The 16,665-nt window shown below is 40.3% G+C and overlaps 1 protein-coding gene across 1 annotated transcript in view; it reads left to right on the plus strand.

Annotated features, from left to right (window-relative positions):
* The window catches only part of LOC126266846 (germinal-center associated nuclear protein), a 296,356-nt gene that overhangs the window by 8,877 nt on the left and 270,814 nt on the right, over positions 1 to 16,665 (plus strand). Inside the window, exons 2-3 of the mRNA XM_049971439.1 lie at positions 7,491 to 7,679; positions 12,600 to 12,910. Of these exons, the coding sequence (XP_049827396.1) occupies positions 7,506 to 7,679; positions 12,600 to 12,910 (485 nt within the window). The 5' untranslated portion in view covers positions 7,491 to 7,505. The remainder of the gene's footprint in view (positions 1 to 7,490; positions 7,680 to 12,599; positions 12,911 to 16,665) is intronic.

Genomic DNA, 16,665 nt, shown 5'->3' on the forward strand with positions numbered 1-16,665 from the left:
ATGTTGACCTTCATCTTGTTGAAGCTCACATCCACACTTCTGTCCATATCAAACCCACCAACAAACAACAGTACCTTCACTTTGATAGCTGCCATCCATTCCACATCAAACGCTCCCTTCCCTACAGCCTAGGTATTCGTGGCAAACATATCTGCTCCAGTGACGAATCCCTCAACAATTACACCAATAACCTGACCAGTGCTTTCCTCTGCCGCAACTATCCTGCAGACCTTGTCCACAAACAGATCTCCCGAGCAATACATTCCTCCCCGTCCAACAACAATATTCCTACCCTCAGACCACACAGAAGCATCCCCCTTGTCACCCAATATTATCCTGGCCTCGAATACATCAATAAATTACTCCGCCAGGGATATGACATTCTCAAGTCAACCCTTGACAAAATTCTCCCCACACCACCCAGAGTTGCCTTTCGTCATCCCCCTAACCTCCGTAACATCCTTGTTAAACCCGACAATATTCCCAGACTACCTTCTCTCCCCAGCGGTTCCTACCCCTGTAACCGACCCCGCTGCAAAACCTGCCCCATGCATCCCCCCCACAACCACCTACTCCAGCTCCGCTACTGGTAAAACATACACAATTCAAGGCAGGGCCACGTGTGAAACTACACGTCATTTATCAGCTGACATGCCTGCACTGCATAGCCTTTTACATTGATATGACAACAACTAAACTGGCTGAGCGCATGAACGGACACAGACGAACTGTCCGCCTAGGAGATGTCCAATACCCAGTAGCGGAGCATGCCCTCCAGCATAATTCTTGGGACCTAGGAACCTGCTACACTGTATGTGCCATTTGGCTTCTCCCACCCAACACCAGTCCCAGTGAACTGCGGAGATGGGAACTTGCATTCCAGCACATCCTTTCATCCCTCCATCCCCCTGGACTGAACCTACGTTAAACAACCTCACTCCCATTTACTTTTCAGTCTTCTCCTCTTTCCCTTTCCTCTTTAGCCATTCATGCATCTTTTCATCCTACATCTTTATACTATACACCTCTTTACTTCTGTATGCATCCTCTTTGGTTTGAAGCTGGCACAGTACCTACAGTATAATATCTTTGGCTTCCCTCTGACAACCATGCCTCCATCCTTGCTACCCTCCCTGTTTTCCTTTCCCTGTTGCTTCATAACCTGGGTTGTGAGTAACTAAATCCACTTTCCCTCCTCCCCTTTCTTTCCCCTCTCTCCTCCCTGATGAAGGAACATTTATTCCGAAATCTAGGAACTTAAATTTTCGGTTGTTTTTTGTGTTTCTATCGGCTGTACTGAGCTGAGGTAAGTACTGGCCAGCCCCTCTATCTCTTTGTTAGTAATTGTTTCAGGATCTATCATTACTCATCCAACTGACTGCGAGTGGCATTTCAGTGTTAGAGCTAGATGTCTTGTGCAGGGTGGATGGGGAACATGGAGGACTCAGGCAGTTAAAATGATCCCCCTGACCAACACGTTCAAGGTGCTGTCTTTCACAGAAACTGAAACTGAACCAGTGGGGCTCACTTCACCTGTTTTGGGTGAACCTGTATTGTCCAGTGGCAAGGGGAGGCAAAACACAAAACGGCAGGGATCTATTAATCATTGGCAGCTCAAACGTACAGTGAATGATGGTACCCTGTAAGTAAATGGCAGCAAGGGACAGGAAAGAATACCAGGTGCACTCTTGTGCGTGGTCTCCTTCGAAATATTATTCTCTACAATTTATACACTAATCCAAGTGATATTTTCATTGCCAGAATCAGTCTTGTTATTTCCCTTGATGAGTTGCGCAAAGTGCCGTCTGAGAATTTTCTTTTATCTTATCCGTTATTGCAAATCCTTTCAACGGGATTTTCATCTTTGCAAATTGAAAAAAGTCTACAGGGGACACGTCTGGAGAGTACACAGGATGAGGCAGCACAGTGATTTTGTTTTTTGTGCAATAGTCATACACTATCAGGGATGAAGTGCAGGTGCATTATCATGATGCGAGAGCCTTGAATTGTGTCGCCACTTTTCAGGCCATTTCCTTCTCACATTTTCTCACAGACATTGCAAAATGGCCCGATAGTACCATTGATTAACAGTTTGTTCCTGTGGCACGAATTCATGTGATGAACTAATCCTTTAAAGTCAGAGAAAACTATTAGCATGGATTTGACATTTGGCCTGCCTTACAACCTTCATGATATTCACAGATTGTGAGACGAAGGTCATTTTAATCTTGACTCATGAGCCGTGGGATGAACTTGGTGGCAATATGATGCATTCCAAGATGCTGTGGTATAATTTCTTGACTGATCCAAATGAAATGTTACATTCTTCTGCTGTCTCTCAATCTGTCTTTGATTTTCATGCACAGTTCCTTTGATTTCCTGACATGAGTGTTGTCGGCAGATGTCAAAGGGTGTCCTGAATGAGGGTCATCTTTAATTTCTGTGTGGCCATTTTTAAACTGTGAGAACCAGTCGTAACACTGGTTACAACTTAACTATCCATCACCGTAGGGTTCCTGCATCATTTGGTGAGCCCCTGTAAAAGTTTTCTAGAGTTTCATGCAAAATTTAATGCAGATGTATTGCTCCTCTAAGTTTCTCCACCTTGAAATTTGCAAACTGTCTGACATGTTGTACTCAGTACAGCACAGAACAATAACTAACAGATATACAACAATGAAACTTCCAGCAGTTACGCATAAAAAACAACCTTGTGCAGGGATGCCAACCGCATTTTGATTCAACACACCATTGGTGCAAAATTACGGACGTTCCAGAATTTGTTGAACAAACTTTGTGTGCCTGGGGCCCCATTTAAACATGTTGAAAAGGCTACTCTAACACACATTAAGGGAAAAGTGTGCAACCAACTGCAGATTGTGGCACACGTTGGATTAAATGATGCCTGTCATCTGGGCTCTGAGGCCCTACTTGCATCATTCAATTGACTGGCAGAGAAAGTTGTGTGGAGTTTTAACGAAGTTCACAATTTGCAACTTGTCCCCTGAATTGATCATGGCCCCTTGCATCTGAGTTGAGTGAAAGGACTAAACCAGAGCCTTAAAAGGTTCTGTGACAAGCTAGGCTGCGACTTTCAGAAATTGTGCCATAGAGTTGAGAACTGTAGGGTCTACTTAAATGGGTCAGGTGTGCATTACACATCAGAGGCATTACTCAGGTAGCCGACTGTGTGTGGCATGCACAAAAGGGCTTTTTGAATTAGGTTGCCATCCATCCAGTCCAGATAATGATAGCTGATGAATTCTAGGAGAGATGCCTCCCACTTGTGAGAGTCCCCCCCCGGGAGGCTGACCACTCTTTAGCGGCCTCCTGCTTGGATACCATGAGGCCCCAGCCTTTGCAGCAATTTTTTCCCTTGTGTGCTGCGTGTCCATCCTCTTGCTATTCTTTTTCACCTCCCTTGGGGAACATGTCTAGGGTGTTATTGGGATTGTTCTGCATTGTCTTTAGCTGATGTATGAACAGTCTCACCATTGTTTTTTTGCTCCATTTTCCTTTCTTTGTTCCCTTCTCCTCTCGCTCCTGCACTTAGGCATTAGAGGTTCCTCTTTTTCTTCTTGTGTGCCCCTGAAGGCTGGCCCATGTGTCTGTCATGTAACAGGTCACTGGGTAATACGTAATTCCCAGCCCCAGGTCGACATGTACGGTTCACACGTACCCCTGGTAGAGGCCAGGCCCAGGGAGGGGTGATTTCCTAAGCTGCAATCTTCCCAAATTGCTGATTGGTCCCTCTGTCAGGTGTTCAGGAGGTGTGCACAATCACCTAAGGTGGGTGCACCCCCTTGTGAATGGGTCCCCCAGATGGAAGGAGCGCGCCATCGGATACGCTGGCAATCATGGGGATTTTCTCGCTATGAGTCAATTGTCTTCACACTCAACATCTATGAAACGTAAATGTAATCAGACTAATGATTCAAAGACCCTTCCTGCTGCATCACAGTTCCTCGTGGTCTCAAGTCAGTCCTTCGCCACGGTAAATCCATTTATTATTCAGAAAAGTGTTGATGCAGTTGCTGGCCCTGTGTACTTGTGCTCTCATTTACGGAATGGCACTTTGCTTTTGGAGACTACTTCTGATTCTCAAGCATAACTGCTTGCCGCCTCTCTTCTCCACTGTTACTCTGTTCATGTCGAGGCCCATAGAACTTTGAATTATGCCTCTGGTGTCAGTTAAACTAGGCTGCTCGATGGTCTAACCGAGGCCGAAATTCAATCTTTTCTCTCTGATAAGCGTGTCATTGTCATCCATCATGTAATGAAAAAGTTAGATTCCTCCTGAGTGCCCACCCACACTTTTTCTCTCACCTTTGATAGATGGTGCTTCCGTCCAAGATAAAAGCAGGCTATGGAATTATCACAGTCTGGTCGTACATTCCGAACCCACTGCCCTGCTATCAGTGTCATAGTTTCAACCACACTAGAACATCTTGCCGACACCCAGCCAAATGTGTAACGTGTGGTAGGGATGCACACAAGGGTGATTGTCTGCCTCCTTCTTCCTGCTGTATCAACTGCAATAGCGACGATGCCGCATCTTCTTCGGATTGTTCCGTATATATCTTGATGAGAGGGCTGTCCAAGAGATCCAGGTAAAGGCAAAAGTGCCTTTCCCAGTCGCTTGCAAGTTATTGGCTAGTTGGCTAGTCACAAGCCGTGAGTTCTCCCCTCTGGCACTTAAAGAAAGTTCTGTTCTTGTTACCTATTGCTCCATGAAGGACATGGCCATGTTGTTATGCGATCTCCGATTCAGTTCTGAGGTTGTGCTGCCCCCACTCCCCCCCTCCGTCCAGCTGTGTAACAAGCCAAGCCATCAAACTCTCGCCTCAAGGGCAAAGCCACCATCTACATAACTGGTAGACCAGAAAGGACAGAAGGAGTACTCCCATGAAGACTTACTCCGTCCTTCCAGTCAAACACCACCTGAGCCACCCTCTAACCTAAAAGGCTCGAAGAAGTCCACCAAAGGCAAACAGTCTTCTCCTTCGCAACTCAAAGATCCTCTTTGACAGTGTTCCACAAAGAGGATTTATGGGTGCTTCTATCATTGCAGCGTCCCCATGTACAATGCCTTGAAGAAACGAAATTGTGCCCTCACAACCGCTTTGAGCTTTCACAATTATACTGGTTCGTCTTGACCTTCCCCCTGAGGAGGGCATTTCATCTTGTGGGGGGTGTCATGTTGCTCATACGGGATGACATTCATAGTCAACCCATTCCCCTGACTACCCATCTTCAAGTCTTTTCCTTCCCCACCTGACTATTTCCTCTGTACCGTTTGTATTCCTCTGTCATTCAATGTCAACAAGACAGACTTCCTTCAACTTATTGGGCAGCTACCTCCCCCCATTCTCGCTACTTGGTAACTTTAATACGTGTCATCCCCTTTGGGGTTCTCCCAGGATCTGTCAAGAAAGGTGCCCTCATGGCTGACCTTCTTAACCTCTTCTGCCTTAACACTGGCACACCCGCTTTCCTTTCCGATTCCTCACACACTTATTCCCCAGTCAAAGGGCATGAAAGTGAAGTATTGGTTGAGAAGGGAGTGAGACAGGGCTGTAGCCTGTTCCTGGTGTCACTTAGTCTGCACACTGAGCAAGCAGTAAGGGTGACCAAAGGAGAGTTGAGAGGAGGAATTAAAGCTCTTTAGTGTTAGTGAGTCTTTTCTGAATGTATTTATCTGTATGGAAGTGAAATGTGGACGATAAACTGTTCAGATAAGATGAGAATAGAAGGTGCTGAGATGTGGTGCTGCAGAAGGATGCTGAAGATAAGATGGATAGATCACGTAACGAATGAGGAGCCACTGAATAGAATTGGAAAGAAAAGAGAACTTTGTGGCACAATTTAACAAGTAGAAGGGATCGGTTGATAGGGCACAGTCATCTACATTGATACTTTGCAAATCATAGTTAGTGCTGGCCAGAGGGTTCATTGAACCACCTTCACAATAATTCTCTATTACTCTCATCTCGAACAGCGTGTGGAAAAAATGAACACCTATATCTTTCTGTGTGAGCTCCAATTTCCCTTACTTTGGTATGACGGTGGTTTCTCCTTATGTATTTCGATGTCAACAAAATGTTTTCACATTTGGAGGAGAAAGTTGGTGATTGAAATTTTGTGAGAGAATTCCTCCACAATGAAAAACACCTTTGTTTTAATCATGTCCACCCCAAAGCTTGTATCACATTCATGATACTCATTCTCCTATTTTGGGATAATACAAAATGTGCTGCAGCTCTTTGAACTTCCTCGGTGTATCCTGTTAATCCTATCTGATAAGGATCCCAGATAGCACAGCAGTACTCCAAAAGAGGATGGACAGGTGTAGTGCAGGCAGTCTCTTTGGTAGAGCTGTTGCATCTTCCAAGTATTCTGCCAGTCTTTGGTTGCCTTCCCCACAGCTTTTTCTGTGTGTTCTTTCCAATTTAAGTTGTTTGTAACTGTAACTTCCAGGTATTTAGTTGAATTTATGGCCTTTAGATTTGACCGATTTATCGTGTAACCGGAGTTGCGGATTCCTTTTAGTACTCAAGTGGATGATCTCACACTTTCCATTATTTAGTGTCAGTTGCCAGTTTTTTTCACACTGTACAGATATCTTTTCTAAATCATTTTGCTATTTGTTTTGAATTTCTGATGACTTTGCTAGACGATAAACGACGGCATTGGCTGCAAAAAATTTAAGACGGCTGCTCAGATATTCTGCTACATCATTTATACATATAAGAAACAGCAGAAGGCCTATAACACTACCTTGGGGAGTGCCAGAAATAACTTCTGTTTTACTGAACTGACTTTCTGACAGTTACTATGAACTGTGACCTCTGTGACAGGAAATAACAAATCCAGTCACACAACTGAGACTATATTCCATAAGCATGCAATTTCATGATAAGTTGCTTGTCTGGTACAGTGTCAAAGCCGTCTGGAAATCTAGAAGTATGGAATCAGTTTGAAATCTCTTGTTAGTAGCACTCAGCACTTTGTATGAATAAAGAGCCAGTTGTGTTTTAGAAGAATGATGTTTTCTAAATCCATGTACACATTCTGAGACATCAGGATATCATCAATTTAGTACTGGAGGGAAGGGTGGGGGTAAAAATTGTAGAGGGAGACCAAGAAATGAATAGGGTAAGTAGGTGGAAAGGATGTATGTTTGCAGTAGTTATTAGCAGATAAATAGTCTTGCACAGAATAGATTAGCATGAAGAGCTGCATCAAACCAATCTCCAGACCGAAGACCACAACAACAACAACAACAACAAATATTACTGCGTGTGCATACATTATGTAAAAGGTTTTTGCTAGTTTATTATAGAAATTATGTGTAGGTGTTAATAAAGAAATGAATGATGTGACGTACGGCAATAAATTTTGGCTTATGTATATTTGTAAATAATTTCATATTATAGCGGTAGAAACACACAGTTTTTCATGTGCAATAATATACTCAAATTTGTTTTCAGGTATAACTGTTCAACATGCAAGAAATAATGGAAAAAACTGAGTTATTGACTGCATTATGCATTCTTCGTTTACCAAATGAACTGATGGATAAAAATTTGTTAAAAAATCATTTCTCTCAATTTGGCAGTGTTCGCCAAGTAATTCTCAGCACCAAGAATAACAGCTGTGTTATTCATTTTACAAGTCATGTGAGTTTTCTTACATTAGTTATGCATATATATTTTTTGGCAATAGTACAGAAATTACAATGTGTGGCTATAGTTGTACTTAAATGATGAAGTGGAAGTTGGTCTCTAATTAATCAATAACTTCAGAAATATATAAAAAAGTTGAGTACTAGCCATTTATAGATATACTTCTTACCAAATGACAGCCTGCAGTTTTTGTACCTGCAGTGATCCTGAACTACTGTACTTACGTAAGCATGTGAAGTCATTTTTGCACTTGAGTTCCTGTCTTACTTTCTCTATAAAAAAAATAAAACTTAAAAATAAAATAAAAATAAAAAAATGTAATGTCAACCGAGGGCAGGATAAGCTGATGACACCAAATTGACTGTGTGGTAAATCAGAAGAATATGCTATGGACTTCAAGCCGTCATTGGTTCTCCAGCTTGAGGAGCATGCACTTTGGCACTGACACAAGGTTAATACCCATCATTGAGCTCCTGATATGCTTTCAGGCTCCCACACACACTGTTTTATGCTCTACTGACCAGATCTCGATCTAGATATAGTTGCCAGACACCACAGTGCTCAAAAGTGCAGTCAGGCAAACTGTATACTGCATTTGAACATTGCAACAATTTCCAGAAATAAGTGGCTCATGTTACACACATGCACTGCTGCAGCAACCACACTGTTGAGCCTAGCTAAAAAGACAGTGTGTTGTGGTGACAGTTGCTGCGCCACAATTAGGGGCAGGATGGTGGGTCTGTATGCTAGCCATCTGCAGAGAACTTCACATACTTTCACTTGATGAGGGGTTAAATGTCAATGAATTGTTAAGAAATTTCATGCCAGCTGGTTTGGAGGTTCCTGCGCGACCATAATGTACTTTGATGAAATTTTGTGTGAACATTTGCACATGTTCCCAATAAAAGTGTTAAAGTTTAACAATCACCAGTTCAGTATTTGTGGAGATGTAGTGATTTATTTGACCCAAAACGTTGCTCCCAACAGTGTACTCTTTTGGCAACATTGAGATGTAATATCTTCAGCAGTATTTTTGTGAAAGAAACAAACCTAGGCTTTTTGTGCTCTCTTAAGTGAAATAGTGAAAGAAAATTGTATGAACGATTTTTAAATAGATGATTTCAGGCAAATTCAACAAAAAAATGTGCTGTTAAGTTTACTTTTTATACAGTGGTCTTTTCAAAAGTCCTGCATGTTGTGCATGCACCGCTGTTGTGATGGTGAGATCACATTCTTGTCAGGTGCGAGCAAGACATTAGGTGTGACGGTTGTATATGTGTTTGCTGGTTCATGTGGCTGTATCATGAGTAATTCAGTTTTAAAATGGAAGCAGAAGCAGTGTCAGGTCAGATTACTCACAATGACCAGCATTCCTACACCAAAATCGAATCCATACCTGGAAAGAACCCATTGAAAATTTACAACACTTTGAAAAAGGTGTGTGGGAATAGTGTAGTGGAACGCAGAACAGTATCGCGGCAGTCTGATCACTTCCGTGAAGACTGAGCAAGTGCTGAGGCCACCTCAAGAAGTGGAATGCCATCAGCTGCAAAAGATACATCTCTCAGGTTATTGTTAATGATATTTTGAGAGAGTATTGATGAAAATAATGTGAGGAAGTTGCATATTATGCTAGAATGTCTGTCACTTCAGTTTACGAAATTATAACTGGAAAGTTAAAGTTGAGATAAGTTGATGCCAGATGAGTTCCACATGACCTGAGTGAAGAGCAGGAAGCAGGTCACAGAAGAATCGCAAAAGAATTGCTTCAACGTTGTCAAATCAATATACGAGATTTTGAGCCAGAACTGAAGACTCAGTCATCGTAATGGAAAAATTTCAATTATCCACACCCAAAAAAATTCCGCCAGTAACAATCAAAGGTGAAACTGATGATGATCTTTGTGTCTGATGTGAATGGAGTAGTAGCTACTAATAGAATGCCCCAAGGGACATCTGTAACAGGCGCATACTACAGGCTGTTTCTGCAAAATGTTTTGTACCCAGAATTTTGTCAGAGAGAGCCTGACATGCATGCTGCTTCTGTCTTCATTTTGCATCATAATACAAGGCCTCATATTGTCCTACCAGTGAGAGAAATGCTCAACAAATATGGATGGGAAATACTTCCCCACCCACCATACGGTCCTGATATGAACCCACCGAATTCCTAAATTGAATGAACAACTCCCTGAAAAACATTTTGATACAACTGATGAAGCTTCAAGTGATGTGACCCGAGTAATCAGACAGCTCAACAATGAAGATGTCCTATCTGAAATATACAAGTTGCCGAAATATTGGGAAACTGCCACAAGCAAAAATGGAGATTATATTGAAGGGCTGTAAAGTTATTATTGTAAAATAAATTATTTTCTTCAGTTCTATATAACATGCGCAACATTTTTGAAATGGCCCTCATCAGAAGTAAGTGCGTGATAAACCTGAAGCTTTGCGTGTGATGACTGATGAACCCAAAGTCTTCAAGATAAAATTTCATTCTGCTACAGCTTTCCAGTAGTGTATAAATTGAGGGTGAAGTTGACAATTTTTGTAAGAGCACAAAAAATGGGTATTTTCAGCCCACTTTTCATTCAAATAAGTGTTATTTGCCAACTCTTTACAACATTTATTTTCATTAGAAAGGCTGTGTCATAAACCACCTATAAAACTAGATTTGGTTTTTCAGTTCGAACATATAAAGTCCTAAAAAATAATAAAAGTTAAGGTTCAGGGAAAATACTTCCTAGTCTGCTGATACTCAAATTACATCTGACCTTTTTAATTGTGTTTTACAGATGTTTGATGCTATCTGGGGAAAGTAATATAAAAAATCCTGATGAATTGGAAGTGGGCTCAAGTCAGAAGAACTGTAAAAAGAACAAAAACATGTTTGTCAGTTGTCATGTTTCATTCAGACGCATTCCAGCCATACCAGGGAACCGGAGATCATTGTAGCAAAATTGTTGCAGAACAGCTACAACATACATTCTCTGAACCGCTTGCAAGTTTTACACCATTGTTGCATCTCTAAATTTTGGTGAAGTTCATTGCAGGTTGACTGACAAGCTTTTGGAAAAGAATTCTTGTTAAAGAGAATTATGAATGTGTCTTTATTTTGTGATTCTATTGATATGTTTGCTTAATTCCGGCCCGAAGTATAGCATATTGTGCATTCGCATGATTTGCAGTTTATGTGGTACATAAGAGTACTGATGAAAAATTGTATAAATTTGTGCTATGGTCCATGGTTGCTGAAACAATCAACCCTGTCACCATGGGGGCCTTGCTCTAAGCTTAACAGCAGCAGCTTTGGGTGGGTTTCTTTACTACAGGATTCCAAGGCTGATAAGGTTTCGTTTCCTTAGGGCCTCAAGCCTGATGTTACATTCCTTTAAGTGCCTTTAAGTGTACCAGGTCAAAGCTAGAAGAGGTTTCTTTTAGGATCTGAAGCTTGTGTTTACTCCAAGGTATTTGACTGTTTTCTTTTTTTTTTTTTTTTTTTTTTTTTTTTTTTTTTTTTTTTTTTTTTTTTCTTCTCCTGTTCATTAATCAGAAGGAAAGCTAACATGCCAGCTAGACGTTTTCACTTATGAAGCTACAACAACTGTAATAATGTGCTGTTCTGGAATCCAGCACTTGTCAGTCCTTGATGTCCAATAAAATGAATTTCCATGGCCATGTACATACATAAAGCTTAAAGTGTTCTTCTGCTAAGTGAAAGTCATACAAAAGCTTCTAATCCACCAGTATTTTTCATAAATGCATGCAGCATATTGCCCTGGCTGGAGACCCAATGTTAATATACTTCCATCACCTTAGCATACTTCCTTCAACACACATTCTCCCCACCTCTTCTTTCTATCCCCCTCCCACACTGTTTCCATCTCGTTTCCCTCTCCATGTATGCATGTCTGTCAGAACATTGGATCAAAATTCTGAATAACACAGGCACTGTAATATTGTTTTTATCTGCTGACACTAGGCAAGTGACATTCAAGTACATGTCTCTCCTACATGGTGCTTGGATAGTGTAAAGGTAAGGCGACTACTCATGATAGTAGGAAATCCTGGTTCAAGTCATGGTCTGGCACAAATTTTCAGTCATTCCATTATGCAGCTAATGGTTGTTCATGTCAGCAATTACAAATACATTTCATGCTGTTGTATATGTTCTCATGCAGGGGGTGAATTGCTTGATCTATGTGCTGTAGAGGAATATAATGTACAGTTGGAAAATAGATGGCTGCAGCTATAAAAATGGAAAGTTTATATCCTGAAACTATCTACCACTCCTTCCTCTTTCTCAAATGTAAGACGGAGTCTCTATTATGTTTAAGCATCCTGTAAGGCCTGGTGCTATCCTCCTCAGTTGGACTCGTTTATTTTTGGAACTTACAGTAAGTGAGTTGTTGCATTCTACATATTAATGGAGTGTTTTTTGGTTACTGAGGTGACAGCAGCTCTTGAATTTCAGGGGTATATGAAAATATGCACCTGTTTGATGTGTGTGTGTGTGTGTGTGTGTGTGTGTGAGAGAGAGAGAGAGAGAGAGAGAGAGAGAGAGAGAGAGAGAGAGAGAGAGAGATCTCTCAGTTCCTGAACTGGTGAAACAGTCTTAAATTTTGTGGGATAAACCAAAAATATTTGCTGTACAACACCAAGTAATACCATAATGTGTGTGCAGGGAAAGAGATGTGGATAATTGATTTATAATTAGATAACTTGAGAAAGAAAATGTTTATTGATTTTCTGAAAGTGACTGTCTTAATTGATTATATTTACTGTTGTGTGAACTGCAAAACAATGTAATATGTTAAATGGTGAGTTTCACATAACTTTGTCTTACTTTATATGTGCTAGCTCATAAGCAATTAATTAATCTCTTTTAAACCTAATAATGTCTGTTTACAGGAAAGTGCCAAGAATGCTTATGAAAATGGAAAAATATTTGAAGGTAAGAAGCTCCACGTATTTTGGAGCCATGTTAAATCGCGCAGTACAGCGGTTGGAACTGGTTCACCAGAAGAGAGGATAAAAGAACGCAAAAAATCAAGACTCCCAACTAAATTGTCTTCAAATCGGGGTACAAAGACCAGTGAACTTGGTGGGGCAGAGGGATCTTCAGAAATTAGGAGGAAGTCATTGAAACCAAAGCCCAAGAAAAAGATGTCACCAGAAGTTGAAGCTGAATTATTAGCTATGAGTGGTATCGATGAAATGAGGTAAGAAAACTATGTTTCCTGTATCTTGTCAATTCTTAAAAAAGGTTCTTCTAGCTTTCATAGTGTGTGAATTCTTTGTTTGTCAATTATTGAAATAAATAATGACTAAAATACTTCAAACATGTGGTTTATTTTGCTTTCATAATGAAACCAATGTTATATTTGATTTAAAAATTATTTCCTAATATAAAAATTTGGATTCATAAAGCTTTTTACAGCTACACCCTTGTATAAAACACTAATTGTATTTTAGCCTCATTACCTGTAGGTATTCCTCTGATAGCCACTATTAGCAGGGCAGGGCACTTACAAAATTCACAGTGTCCTTATCATAATACAACTGTTCTCATCTGAATTTCAGCTTCAGGAGAGTTTTTGTAACTCCAGTAAAAGATCAAAAACCAGTAACTTTTTTTATTTGTACACGAACAAAAATTTTCTTACGGGTGCTTCATTAGGAGTTACTGATGAAGCCTTAGAGAATAACCTTTGGAAATTAAAAACCTTTTTTTTTAGCTAACAATATCTCTCCCTCGATGAACCATGGTCCTTGCCAAGGTGTGGTATCTTGTGTGCCTCTTCGACACAGACACAGCAGCTGCACCAATGGGGTATCTGTAGGAAGACCAAACAAACGTGGTTCATGAAAGGACAGCAGATTTTCCATGTTTGGAGGGTCAACAATATGGGTAATTGACTGAATGGGCCTTGGAATATTAGCCAGCCTGGTTTTGCAATGTTGGTACCGTGAATGGCTGAAAAAAAATAAATCCTATTGGGATCTGTTTAAAATCTATTTAACGCACTTCTGTCTCCACCAATTAAGAGATGTGAGGAAACAAAAAAGAATTATAACATCTACATCTATACTCTGCAAACCACCATGAGGTGCATGGCAGAGGGTGTGTCCCATTGCACCAGTTATTAGGGTTTCTTCCTGTTCCATTCACATATGGAGTACAGGAAGACTGATTGTTTGAATGCATCTGTGCATGCAGTAATTATTCTAATCTTATCCTCATGATCCTGTGTGAGTGATATGTAGGAGGTTGTAGTATATCACTGGAATAATCATTTAAAGACAGTTCTTTGTGTTAATACATATTCTTGGGATAGTTTACATCTGTTTCAGGAGTGTGCCAGTTCAGTTCCTTCCATATCTCTGTGACACTTTCCCATGGGTAAAACAAATCTCTGACCATTTGTGCTGCCCTTCTCTGTATACGTTCAATATCCCCTGTTAACCCTGTCTGATATGGGTCCCACACACTTGAACAGTATTCTGTGATGGGCCCACGAGTGATTTGTAAGAAATCTCTTTTTTTTAGACAGATTGCATTTCCCCAGTATTCAACCAATCAACTGAAGTGTACCACATGCCTTACCCACAACTGAGCCTATGTGATCATTCAATTTCATAACCCTACAAAGAGTTACACCCAGGTATTTGTACGAGTTGGCTGATTCCTACAGTGACTAACTGATATTATAGTTATAGGATACTATGTTTTTTCATTTTGAGAAATGCACAATTCTACATTTCTGAACATTTAGAGCACATTGCCAATCTCTGCACTATGTTGAAATCAAGATCTGACTGAAAATTTATGCAGCTTCTCTCAGATAGTACGTCATTATAGATAACTCCATCTTCTGCGAAAACTCTGATTTTAATATTAAAATTGTCTGAAATATTGTTAAACTAAAATATGAACAGCAAGGGTCCCAACACACTTCCCTTTGGTGCACCCGAAGTTACTTCTGCATCTGACAATGCCTCTCCATTCAAGATAACATGCTGTGTCCTAACTGCCAAAAAGACCTCAATCCAGTCACAAATTTCACATGATACCCTGTATGATTGTACTTTTGACAGTAAGAATAGGTGCGGTACTGAGTCAAATGCTTGTCAGAAATCAAGACACACAGCATCTACCTGGCTGCTATGATCCAAAGCTTTCAGTATGTGATGTGAGAAAAGTGCAAGTTGGGTTTCATGTGATTAATGTTTTTAAAAACCATGCTGATTGGCATTGAGGAGTTCATTCTGTTCATGATACGTCATTGTGTTTGAGCTCAGAATATGTTCTAAGATCGTACAACAAACCGATGCCAAGAATATTGGATGGTAATTTTGTGGATCACTTCCACTACCCGTCTTGTAGATGAGTGTAACCTGTGCCTTTTTCCAAGAAGTGGGCACAGTTTTTTGTTTGAGGGATCAACAGTAGATTATAATTAGAAGAGGGACTAACTCAGCTAAAAATTCAGTATAGAATCTGTCAGGGATTCCGTTGGGTCCTGGAGCTTTGTTAAGTTTTATGAATTTCAGCTGTTTCTCAACACCACTGACAATAATACTTATTTCAGTGATCTTTTCAGTGGTATGAGGGTTAAATTGGGGCAGTTCTCCTGGGTTTTCATTTGTAAAGGAACATTGGAAAATGAAGTTGGGCATTTCAGCTTTTGCTTTGCTACCCTCACTTTCAGTTCCTGTCTTGTTCACTAGGGACTGGACACTAATTGTGGTGCCACTAACAGCCTTTATATATGACCAGAATTTCTTTGGATTTTGTGAAATGTAGTTTCATTGTATTCTGCTATGGTAGTCACTTAAGGCATCATGCATTGCTCTCTTGACAGCCAAACATGTTTCATTCTGCAGCTCTCTATCTATATCCCTACGCTTGGTTGTACACCTGTTGTGCTGTCTATCTATATCCCTACGCTTGGTTGTACACCTGTTGTGCTGTAACGTCTGTTTCTTTAGAAGTTTATTTACAGTGACTGTATACCATGAAGGTTTCCTCCCATTATGAACTGTTCTAGTGGGTACATATCTGTCTAGTGTATGGTCAACTATTCTCTTAAACTTGAGTCTTAATTTGTCTGTGTGTTCCTGACCTGTGTTGAAAGTTTCAGATTCCTCATTGGGACATGACACTGCTAGTTTTTTAATCTAATTTACTGAACGTATATATCTTTCTGTTTGTTTTAGTTGTGCTTTGTACTTTTTACTCATCTTAAATTTAGATTAGGTCATAGAATTTATTGCTAATTGTCATGATTGACTTTACTTCAGTAGTTGATTATAAGTTACGAAATTATATCATGGTAGGATGAAGTTGTATACAATGGGAATTGGTGAAGTGTGCTGGCAAAAAGAACAGGGCTTCTGGTCAGGCCAGTACAGGGTTATCAATGCAGAATCAAATAGTGGTAATGCAGGAGAATCTTACAGTGACTAAGAAAAGAAGAATGCAGATAAACTGTTATGAAGAGCATTGTGAATGCATTATTGTAGCCAAAACACACATGAAACCAACCCCCATCCCAGTAGTACAAGTTTATAGATGTACTAGCCCCACGAATTATAAGAAGACTAAAGAAATGTTTACAGTTATTGGATTCAGAAAAAAATCCTTTTATTAGTCAAAATCACAACTTACTATTTTTGTTGATACTGTTTCCAGCTAATGTTGTTAGCCACCTTCAGATCACAGGAGAACAGTTTTTCCCCTGTGTGCAATCACTATGCGGTAGGACACATCAACATAAATTTTGTTTAAGCTGCATATCACAGTCTTAATGTATAGCTTGATGAAACATTAATGTAAAATCATCCAAGAGTAAGAGATTGTTGCAGCCACCGAATAACAACGTTATATCAGTTAATCACCACATATGCAGAGTGCGATCACAATTGATAAATTACATTATTTTAATGACATAGCACCAGCAAGCAATGTGTAATT

This window comes from Schistocerca gregaria, chromosome 1 (genome assembly GCF_023897955.1).
Source record: "Schistocerca gregaria isolate iqSchGreg1 chromosome 1, iqSchGreg1.2, whole genome shotgun sequence".
Classification (NCBI taxonomy): Eukaryota; Metazoa; Arthropoda; class Insecta; order Orthoptera; family Acrididae; genus Schistocerca; species Schistocerca gregaria.